Source organism: Marmota monax, unplaced genomic scaffold (genome assembly GCF_021218885.2).
Source record: "Marmota monax isolate L192 unplaced genomic scaffold, Marmota_monax_Labrador192_F-V1.1 WCK01_AAM20220418_F8-fsc00452, whole genome shotgun sequence".
Lineage (NCBI taxonomy): Eukaryota > Metazoa > Chordata > Mammalia > Rodentia > Sciuridae > Marmota > Marmota monax.
This window is the reverse complement of record NW_026694883.1, coordinates 492,977-504,659: the sequence shown is the minus strand read 5'-3', so window position 1 is coordinate 504,659 and position 11,683 is coordinate 492,977. Positions and strand designations below refer to the sequence as shown.

Sequence of the window (11,683 nt, the reverse complement as noted above, 5' to 3'; positions counted from 1 at the left end):
TGGCCAGATGTATCTTTATCTAAAGAAGATAGCCTGCAGATTACAAAAGGGCTTTACATGGTACACATGCAGGCGATACAAAGAGGGAAAAAGTTCTGCGATATAATGTGATGCTCATCCAGGATATGTTGCACCTGTATTGATTTTGAAAATCATTTCTCAAAATACCATTATAAGCAGATTTCACCACACTTGGGATGATAGCTATTACTAGGTTATTTTTGGTTTTATGTCAGTTTTCAACTGCTATTGTAACTTTTTGATAATTGACATCAACACTCTTGATGCTAGACTGCTTTAAAAGATTAATGGAATCTTGAAATCTGAAAAGCATCGTATAGTTTAATTCCAGGTATCTTGTTTCAATTTCTGACCAGTTGCTGGTGTGATAAACTGATGATAATGACTTAATAAAAAACTATCTTGAGCTTTTTCAAGGACACTACCCCTTCTTCACACCAAACTGAGCTGGAAATAAAAGCAAAGTGGGTGCAAGGATGGTGGGTACCTAATCAGGCTTGGTGACACTGAGACTACTCCTATGTCAGTTAAGTAGTTCATCACTCCCATGGGAGAATGATTGCCAGCTGTGGGCCTGAGCATTTTCCAGCTATGCACTGTTAGGCTGTGATAACCATCAATCAAAGCTTACATCAATCAAAGCATATTTCATGCATATTTCATGTATGTACTTCCTGGGCTGACAGGAAGACTCTGCTCTTTGTGCCTGAGAAAATTTGAGTAGTGGAGGCTTTTGCAGTGGCAATACATGTGTATCACTTCCACTCACAATTCACTGGACAAAACTAGTCACATGACTTTGACAGATCACAGGGGACAAGGAGGTATAATCCTAGCAAGAGATGACAAAGAGAACTGACTACCACACGCTATTTCATAAAATAATAAAACTACTGTATTACTTTAAAAACCATGAACTTTCTCTTAAAAATTTCTGCCTACTTTCTCCCCACAGGTTAGGAAACATTAAATTTTGAATGATCACTTCCATTCTGTCTCTTGGTTACCCTATTTCTATTTTTGTTCAACTTCTCAGTTTTATGTTAAAATATCACCATCAAGAGATGTAATTAATTAATGTTGTAGACTAATCCATATGCTACCAAAAATATAATAGAATGCAAATGAAACATGTCTCCATATGCCTTTCTCATTTGTTATTCCTTTATTTTGGCTCTTCACATACATGATTCTTCATACAGACAGCTCTTCTAATTTATCATGCCAATGCATTCTATTTTTGTTGTAATTTTTAGTTATTATTTTAAATCTAAGTCACCTGTGTAACACTGAAGAGTCAAATGGTTCTACAGGGCCTGTTATGAAAGACAGTTCCCACAACACTACCTTCCACTTCCTGTTCCCAGAAGCAACCTCTTTCAGTTTTTTGTTTGTTTGTTTGGGTTTTTTTTGTTAGTTTGTATTGTTACTTTTAAATTTTTCTCCACTGTTTTCCCACTATGGAAGGAGATTTAGTTCTACTGACCACCACCTTCCTGCTCTCTCCTCATGTAAACATACAGTTTGTACACACCCCATCTGTGTGTGTGCCTAAAGAAAACTCTTCCAATATTCTGCTTGAAGAGTTGAGCATATTGGTGCTCAGGGAAGCAACAGGAGGAGCCTCTGTGTGCATGTGTGGGTGGTGGCATGGTATCTTCAAACTTTAGGACTCAAGTATATTCATCACCCCTTTTCCAGTAGGGTAGTTCCATAGTGAATGTGCCTGATGCTCTGTTTTATGCTTCTCTGGAAATGAGACTTCTGGTCTTCTACTTAAGTGGGGAAAGAAACTGGATTCTTTAAATACTTCCATGAATTATCATCCCTTCAGTTCTCTTTTTATCCTCATTCTCAGTTCCTGAGTTCCTGGAGGATTTCACAACCTAAATGCACTTTCTTCTTGGGTTTTACTTACTGACTTAGTACTTGGTTACCAACTGCTATCTGCTTTACATTAAACAAATTTTTTTTTTTTTTTTTTTTTTTTTTTCTGCTGTCTTCTCTTTTGTTTTCTTATTCTTTCAGGGTTAATCTTTACCCTTATTTTCCTTAGGCTGGAGTTTTACAAGGGAGCAGAGTTAAATTGGTCACACTAAAGGTGCCATCTTTAAACAAAACTGTTCTATTGTGCTGTTTTTTAAATTATAGAATTACAGTTTCTAAATAAAAGGGATCTGAAGACAGCATGCAGTGAACTCTTCCCTTCAGAGAGCAAAGTACAGTCATATGCTGCAAAATAATGTTTTGGTCAATGACGAACCCCAGTGATCCCATAGGATTATGTCAGTGATATCATAGATATTTAGATGATATAAGTACATTCAATGATGTTCACAGAACAATGGAATGGCCTAATAATGTATTTCTCAGAACAGCCCCATCATTATGTGATGTATAACTATATATTATTTAATTTGCAGATGTAGTAGTTGAAATACCAGGAAGCTGATTATCTTACTCAAGGACATCCAAAATCACAAAGATAGAAACCATATTATTTATTCTATATACTCTGAATTATCATCCCTGTAAGGTTTTGTAGTTCATTTTGCCCCCAAATTTAGGTCTGTTCCAGTTATAGCTAGATCCTGTATTACTATTACAATGTTTCATCTTAAAGTGAGCATACGAGTTCATATTAGTATATCAGGTGTTGAACTAGCCATAAAATGTGGTTAAACAAAGTTTTATAAAGTTATTCTATAAAGATTTCAGATACTACCAGATTTTTTAAAAAATATGTTTTAGTTGTTGATAGACCTTTATTTATTTATTAATATGTGGTGCTGAGAATCCAACCAAGTGCTTCACACTTGCCAGGCAGGTGTGCTACCGCTGAGCCCCAGCCCCTGCCTACAAAACAAAATTTTTAAAGCAGTTGATATGCTTTAGATATGTCCTATTGGGAAATGTATACAATGGATCTTACAGAGCAACTATCAAAACACTATAACTTAAATGTAGTTTATAGCTTTTTAGAAACAAATGGTAAGATAATTATTTTTACTTTTTAAGAAATACTTAAAATGGAAAAATTAGCTTGGTTTATTTCAAATGTCATAATCTCTCACTGATATAATGTTATTTGTTAAATTTCAGAAAAAAAATGGGTTTTGACAAAAATGCATTTTGCAGAGGACAGAAGGACAGTCCAGGGATTTGGGAAAGATTAAATTCATTTTTAATAATGCTACCTTTCCCCCTGCTAATAAAGAACATAGCCTTAAAATATTACTAAATTATACTACTAAAACTAAGATACTTTTGATAAAATAATTTGTTTTAGTTCATGAAAGTTATAAGAGCTTTATAAAAATGGGCACCAGGGGAGCTTTTGTAAATGCAATAGTCTAGAGGAAAATGAAGAATAAAAACCAAATAAAGGGTCTTCAAATACTTACAGATTCTTTCCTGCCCATAGTTTTGCTGTGTGAGCGGGACCGGGAGATGTTGCTAAAAAAGGAATCTTTTTTAGTAGCAGATGAAGGTGGGGAGCCAGTGAATTCTCTTCCTCCAGGCAAACTCTCAATGCTTGGAGATGAACTGATGTTTTTAGAATTTTGCCCTGTAAAAGAAATTAAGTAGCAATAATGAAACTCGACTCTTTCAGTAAACTATTGAATCTACCACTTTTGATATATGGTCAATTATGACACCACAAACTCAACATAAAGATGCTGTGGAATTTTCAAATGGCATTTTTATGTATCAGAGTAACTGCCAATTTTTCTTTTTTGGTACTGGGGATTGAACTCAGGGGCACTTGATCACTGAGACACACCCTTAGCCCTATTTTGTATTTCATTTAGAAACAGGGTGTCTCACTGAATTGTTTAGCACCTCACTTTTGAGGCTGGCTTTGAACTTGAGATCCTCCTGTCTCAACTTCCAGAGTTGCTGGGATTATAGGCATAGACCACTGTGACTGGCATAACTACCCATTTTTAAAACAATGAAGTACCAGTATAGTTTCCTGTATGTAATCTGTGCTACACAGTTCATGCATATAATATTTTTTAAAACTTAAAAATCGAAAAACTATAAATCAGTGGTTAAATTAATTTTCTCCTCACTAATGGAATAAATCCTTAACTATAGAAACAAAACCTATTATACTGTACATTAGTAAGATTAAAAAAATACACAATTTTCACCAAAGTTTTTTAGAAGAGACTCTTTTCCTTTTCTTGATTGCAGAACATATATATGGACTACTGGTTATATACAACAGGAAATGGGACAGTCTGGTTCATAGGACCTCTTTCTAGATTGTGCCCTTGTTAGTATAAATGTGTCTGTGTTCCCCTGCAATGCCTTTCTTCACTGAGAGAACCTGGACCCAGAGAGCTCCCTCAGACATGAACAATGGCTCTAGTATGTCCCACTGAGAATGTGGGTTGGTGTAGAAGGCCACCATAATTGCACAATGGGAATACTCTCATAGGACAGTAAAGGAACTTATTAATGACCTAGCCCATTAGCAACTGAAGGCCTAGTAAGTGTCAGATGCTTAATGGCTACTGGAAGAGAGGAGAAACTACAACTTTCAAAAATCTTACCCCTTTTAGAGTTTACTTTTTAAGTGAGGGGACATGGTCAAATATATTAGTAAAACAGATATAATTTTATATGGTAGTAAGTGCTCTCAGAAACAAATCAAAGGAGATGTGAGTGCTAGAGGAAGGTGATGCAATTTTAAATAGAATGGTCAATCAAGGAAGGTGTCACTAAGAATTGAGGTACAATGACATCTGGACAGAAACTTGAAGAAAAGTGAAGTACCAGCTTTGTATAACATATGAAATAATAGCAAAGGCCCCAAGGCAGAACTTTGGGCAAGGAACAACAAAGTGGCCAGTGTGGCTAAAGCTAAGAGTGACAGGGATAGATAGGAGGTGAGGGTTGGGAGGAAGTAGGGGATCAGAATAGGTGTGGATTTGTGGACAATGCAACCACCTTTACTATGAGAATGGAAGCCATGGAACATCACTGTAGGATTTAGGAGAGGAGTGACATGACTTGACTTATATTTTAAAAGAATCATTTTGGCTGATGTGTTGAGAATAGAATTGGGGAGACAAGAGAAAGGGAGACAAAGGCAAAAATCAAGGAAACCAATTTTTGCTACTTCAGGTACCAACACTAATCACAGCTTAGTGGAAAGAAGTGTTCAGATTCGGGACAAAACTGACTGGATTTGTTAAGGGTACAAGAGGAAGAAAGGAGGCAAGTTTAACTTCAACTTTTTGATCTAAGCAAGAAGTATAGTAGAGTTGCTACTTATTAATGGAGGAGGAAGGTTTTAGCAATAAAATCAGTAGTTCACTTGTAGACCTGTTGGGCTGGGATACCTAATCATATATTCAAAATAAAGAGTAAGGAATTCCTTATGAGTAAGGAATGAATCTGGCTTTTAGGGGACAAGGATGGGCTAGTGAGATAAATTTGAAAGACTGGCATATGACATATAGACTGTATTTAAGCCATGAGGTCCTCAACAGATGTGAAGGGCACAGAGAAAAAGGGGTTAGAACCCCAAATGGGTCCCTTGGGGTGACTCAAAATGGGGTAGGGAGGAAGGGCAGGGGAAGAAGAGTACCTTTGCACAGGGAAGAGGGGTGGGAAATAAAGGGAGGGAGAAGGGGAATTACATGGATGGTGGAAGAAGACCCTCATCATTAAACAAAACACATGTATAAAGATGTGAGAAAGAAAGAAAGAAAGAGAATAGCGTTACCTTAGATTAGGTAGAGAGAAGTGATGGGAGGGGAGGGGTTGGGAGGATAGGAAGGATAGTAGAATGAAACAGACATTACTATTACTGTGTGTATATATGTGACTGCATGACCAATGTGATTCTGCAACCTGTACACTCAGAAAAATGAGAAATTATATCCCATCTGATTCAAATGTATGATATGTCAAGGTCATCGTACTGTCATGTGTAACTAATTAAAACAAAATAAAAATAAAATATATTAAAAAAATAAAATTGATCATGATAAAAAACAAAACAAAAACGGGTCCCCTCGGGAATGTGGAGGTTTAAAAGTAAGGGACAGAAAGTGGCAAATAATTATGTACTCCTAGTCTTCTGTACCTGGTCTCAAGGCTAGCCCATGGAAGCCTCCTCTGTATTAGATACTAGGGGTTCAGACCAAGTTTATCTACCAAGAGTTCAGAATTTAGGGACAAGGGGACAAATGATAAACCAGGAATGATGAAAGAATGTTCTTTCTCAGGAGAGAGCAACTGCCTCTCCCTTGGCTGAGAGGAGAGAGTCAAGACACATTTCACACAGAGGGGTGACAGACTTGGAAGTGCTACTATGTCCCCTTTAAGGAAACATTTGCTGCCTCAAGAAATACAGTTAGCTGACTGCCTCTAGCTGTTAGGTTGTCTAGGACCTAGATTTTGAACCAAATCCATGCTCTTCTCAGTGTGGCTCCTAGCTAGTGACTGGAAGCTAGGACCACCCAGTTCCACCCAGCACAGAACTCTTCTGGTAGGAAACCTTAGGTGCAGATTTCCCTATCCAGTTGATGGAGACATGTGGTAGGTCTGCATTATAGTCTGACACTCCCTCTGCCCAGTCCTGTTTTCTCCTCTTTTCTTTCACCAATGTTATTCCCAATTACACTCTTTGTACTCCTAACTCCATCTCAGGGGCAGCTTCCTGAAGAATCAAAACTGTTAATAAGTGATACCAGAGCTGAGCCTTCAAAGATAGTGGAGGACCTTTGGGTTAGGAAAGGACAGGGAAGAACAGGGCCCATTGTCTAGAAGCATTTTATTCTTATGTCAGAACTAGAATATGAAAATTCTACCCTGGCCTTCACTTTTTCCCTTCCTTACTCTGACTCCATGTCTCCCACCTACCTCCAGGGCTATAGGCCTTAACTTCTCTGTGTTACATGTTCATTGCAATAATCTCTACAGCCTAGGGTCTGAGAACACTGAGATAAAAAGTATGTCAGGAGGGCTGGGGATATAGCTCAGTTGAATGCATAAAGCCCTGAGTTCAATCCCCAGCATACCCCCCCACCTCGAAAAAAAAAAAAAAAAAATCTCAGGAACCACCTAGTATTTTATACCATTAACACACAAATATATTCTCACTGCAAATAGATTAAATATGAAAGCTACCTTTTAAGAAATAACAGATTTACATCTGCCTTTTAAAAAGTGTATATTTCAATAATTTTTAGTATAGAGACACATGACCATTACCACTAATTTTAGAACAATTTCATAACCCCAAAATTAAACTCTATGCTCATTAGCAATTATTCCCCCTTCCCATAATCCTTGGCAACCATTAATCTACTTCCTCTTTTTTGCCTTTTCTGAACATGTCATAAAATTGAATAATATAATATATTGCCCTCTGTGACCACATATATTTTCGAGGTTCACTCTTGTAATGGCATGTACCAGGACTTCACTTTCCTTTTTATTGCCAAATAATATACCATATTTGGTTGATTCATTAATCAGCTGATGGACTGCTTATATCTGTTTCTTGGCTATAATGCATAGTACTGCTATGAATACTGGTATGTAAGTTTTTGTGTGGAGCTGTGTTATCACCTCTCTGAGGAAGACACCTAGGAGTGAAACTACTAAATCAATATGGCAACTCTACGAGAAACTGCCAAACTCTTTAAAATCTGGCTACACCTTTTTATATTTTCATCAGCATTGTATAAGGATTCTAACTTCTTCACATCTTTGTCAACACTCATTACCAGTTGTCTTTTTAATTTAGCCATCCCAGCGGGTGTGAAATAGTATCTCATTGTGATTTGATTTGCAATTTCCCAATTACTAATGATGTGCTTATTAGACACTGGCATATGTTCTTTGGAGAAATATTTATTCCAATCTTTTATCCATTTTAGAAATTGAGGTATTTGTCCTTATCACTGAGGTTTAAGTTCCTTATCAAATATGTGATTTTAAAAAAATTCTCCCATTCTGTGCTTTGTTTTTACTTTAATATTGTCCTTTGAATCCTAAGTTTCAATTGGATGAAATCCCATTTCCCTGTTTTTTTTTTTTTCTTTTCTTGCTTGTATTTACATCTAAGATACCACTGCCTAGTCCAAGATCATGAAGATTTACTCCTAAGTTTTCTTCTAGTTCTAGTTATAATTCTTACGTTTAACTCTACAGTCCATTTTTGTATATGGTATTTGGAACTTTGTTCTTTCATGTGTGCATTTCCAGTTTCCCCAGCACCATTTGAAAAACAGATTGCATTTTGGATGGTTTGAGAACCCTGGCTGAAAACCAGTTTACCACAAAAAATAAACATTTATTTCTATACTATATACGTATACCTTTATGCTAGTATCACAGGATATGGATTACTATAGCTATATAATCAATTTTGAAATCAAGATATGTGAATTCTTGATCTCTGTTCTTTTTCAAGATTGTTTTGGGGGAGGGGTGCTTTGCATTTCCTATGAATTTTAGGATGAGTTGTTTTTTTTTTTTGCCCCAAAAGTACTAGGATTTTTGAAAAATATTTATTAATTTTGGTTAGTGTTGTGATATTAACAATATCAGATAAGTAAAAAAACTTTTTAAATTGTCTTTTATAATTCCCTAGTTACTTTTATTAATATTCTTTATCTTCATGCAAATTTTAATTTACATCTAGCATTCTGTTGTTTTAGTTGAAGGATTTCCTTCACTATGGCAGATTTGCTAATAATGAATACTCTAAGCTTTTATTTATCTGTGACTATCCTAATTTGTCTGTTTTCAATGCTGGGGATTGAACCCAGGGGCACTCTACCACTGAGCTGTATCCCCAACATTCTTTATGTTTCATTTTAAGACAGGGTCTCACTAAGATGTCCAGGCTGGCCTTGAACTTGCAATCCTCCTACCTTACTTTCCTGAGTTGCTGGAATTATACATGTGTGTGTCACCACACTTGGCAAGAGAGGTACATCTTTAGGCAGTTGCTTATTTCTAAAAGGTAAGTTTATATGAGTGTGAATGCTATACCTAAGTATATGTGAATTTTAAATGATTCTAGATTGTCATCTCCTAGGATTTTGACAAATTATAAGCCAGCTAAGAAATCTTAATGTCCATCATCTTTGCAGACTGAATATGATATTTTATGTATGTGTGTGTTTATGTGTAAATATAACATGACATGATAATTATATATAATTATATATTATCTATTCATCTACTTATTTATTTGGCTAAGTGGATTGAGGGGGGGACTTCACTGTGCTAGCTTAAAGTTTTCAGATAACCAGTGAGGCTGGGTACCCTTTATAATTATTTATAGACTGTTTCAAGGCCCTGTGTGAATTGTCTCTGCTTATTTTACTTTTCAAAAATAGTTTGGAGTTTCCTTCTAAAATTTGGAAATGAGTGTGTGTGTGTGTGTGTGTGTGTGTTTCCTCTCATGGCTTCTGTTTTTAAAGTCCTGCTTAAGAAGGCATGTCTTTCCCTAAGATGAATATTGAGATAAAATTTAGGTACTTTATATAAATTATTCTTTTTTTCTTTTATAAATTTCTCATTGCTCCTCTCTTCCTTAAGCCAATGGTTTTACTGCCTCTAGAGGTGGTGGAAGATAGAGCTAAACTAACAGGAAAGTTTGCTCAGCTCTGAATGCCAAATTACTTTTAAAAGTCCACAGAACAAAAGATAAACCTAAGAAGCCAGAGCATTTTGATTCATAAGAACATGACTTTTTCACAAAAGGAAATGAAAAAATTTGTTATTTTTCTAAGTTACTTTAACTAAATTCATCTATTCTTGTGAAGTTTGGGTAAGATATCTACAAAACTTCCTGAAATTAGTGACTTTTTAAAGGCATTACAATGATGATCTTATTTTTTGGATTTTTCTGTCTGTTCCTCTGTTAAGGTTTTCCAGGGTCAATTTTACTGGATCATGTCTTCCTTTAAAAAGCCACGTACATGACAGAATAATGCTTGTGCCCTTAATTTTCAGAGCCTCTGAATATGTAACTTTGCACAGCAAGAGTCTTTGCAGGTCTGATTCAGGACCTTGAGATGGAGAGAAAATCTTGGGTTATCATGATTGTCAGTTTAATCCATGAATCCATAAAAAGGGAGAATAAGGACAGAAGAATAACTCAAAGAGATGTACTGAAGAAGAAACAGGAGACAGCTCAACCATGAAAAGAATCGGACTTGGCATTACTGGCTTTGTAGATGGAGAAAAAGGGCCACAAACCAAGAAACGTGGCATCCTCTGGAAGCTGGAGATGGTCCTCAGTTGACAGTCAGCAAGGAAATGGGTTGCATACTTAGAAGAAATTGAATTCTGCCAACACTGCAAATAAACCAGAGAACAGATTCTCCTCTAGAGCCTTCTGATACCTGGGTTTTAGCCTGGTGAGACCTTTGTCAGAATCTGACCTACATCTCTATTAAACAGTGAATCTATATTACCAAACTACCTAAATTTGTGTTAATTTTTGTCAGCAAGAGAAAACTGTACAGATTTTCAGCTTGTTATGTTGTATGCAGTACTTTCATAATAAAACACCCTTCCTCTGTATTTTTAATTACATCATAATTCTGATTTTGTATATTTTAACATTTCTCTCTCTTTTTGGAGACAAGGTCTAAGTTGCCCAGGCTGGCCTCAAACTTGCAATCATTCTGCCTCAGCTTCCCAAATTATTGGGATTAAAAGTATGCTATCACACCTGGCTATCTCATTCATTTCTGATCAGACTTACTGAATGTTACTGTAATTTTAAAAGTATCACCTTTTGGTTTCATTGATGTAACATGTTTTAAGTGTTGTTAAATCTCTCATCCTTACTCATCCCTTTACTTTTTTTTCAGATGTATTTTGATGTTCTTGTTCTATTTTACTGAATCATATACTTTGAAAATTATTTCACTGTCTTTCTTATTTTCAAAAAATTGCATTTCCTCTATTATTTTATCTCAATCTTTCAGGACTTTTATTTTTGGTTTTCTTGTTACCACTGACTTCTAAAACATTTGAAATTTTTGTTTTTGATTTATTTATTAATTAAAGAGTTAGAATAACAATTTTACATTTATAGTGGTGGGATATGTGTATAAAGTAATTATGTGGGGGCAGGTGGGAATTTGGTTTGTTGGTAGACCTGAATTCTTTCAGGTCCCCAAGATGTCTGCTTTGTATTCCTGTTTGAATGCTAGTTTGGCTGAAAATAAGATTCTAGCTCAAGACAATTTTCTTGCAACACTTTGGAAATAAACTCAAATGTCTCCAGGCCCTCAGCTTTGCTGAAGAGAAATTTGATGTCTATCTGATGTTGTCTTGGAAACAAGACTCTTTTTGGTTCTCTCTGGAAACCTTAAGTCTTCTCCTCATCCTGAAGTTCTATAAGTTTTCTGTGGAGCTCCTAGAGAAGGGTCTTTTTAACTTTTATCTTACTTGTCAGATTTTTTTTTTTTTTTTTAACTCCATGCCAATATCTTCCTTCAGCTCTGGGAAATTCTCTTCATTACTCCTTTGACTACTGTACTCTACTCATGATCTCTAGACTCTCAATATTTGACATTATAGTTCAAGTACTGAGTTAATCTAAAATTCCAGGTAGATTCATTTAAATTTTGTTTACCCTTGGCAAAAGTTTCAATTTTGTGAACTATCA

At 35.8% G+C, this 11,683-nt stretch overlaps 1 protein-coding gene and 1 long non-coding RNA gene across 2 annotated transcripts in view; one reads left to right on the top strand and one right to left on the bottom strand.

Annotated features, from left to right (window-relative positions):
- Positions 1 to 3,425: 3,425 nt before the first annotated feature.
- LOC124080732 (TBC1 domain family member 5) overlaps positions 3,426 to 11,683 on the bottom strand; it is a gene marked incomplete at its 3' end in the record, with an annotated part of 424,799 nt that continues 416,541 nt past the window's right edge. The window contains 1 exon segment of the mRNA XM_046426732.2: positions 3,426 to 3,589. Within this exon segment, the coding sequence (XP_046282688.2) occupies positions 3,426 to 3,589 (164 nt within the window).
- LOC124080733 (uncharacterized) lies at positions 5,694 to 10,599 on the top strand. The gene is made up of 2 exons (XR_006847789.2): positions 5,694 to 9,016; positions 10,015 to 10,599. It is a non-coding gene; the product is annotated as an uncharacterized LOC124080733 (long non-coding RNA).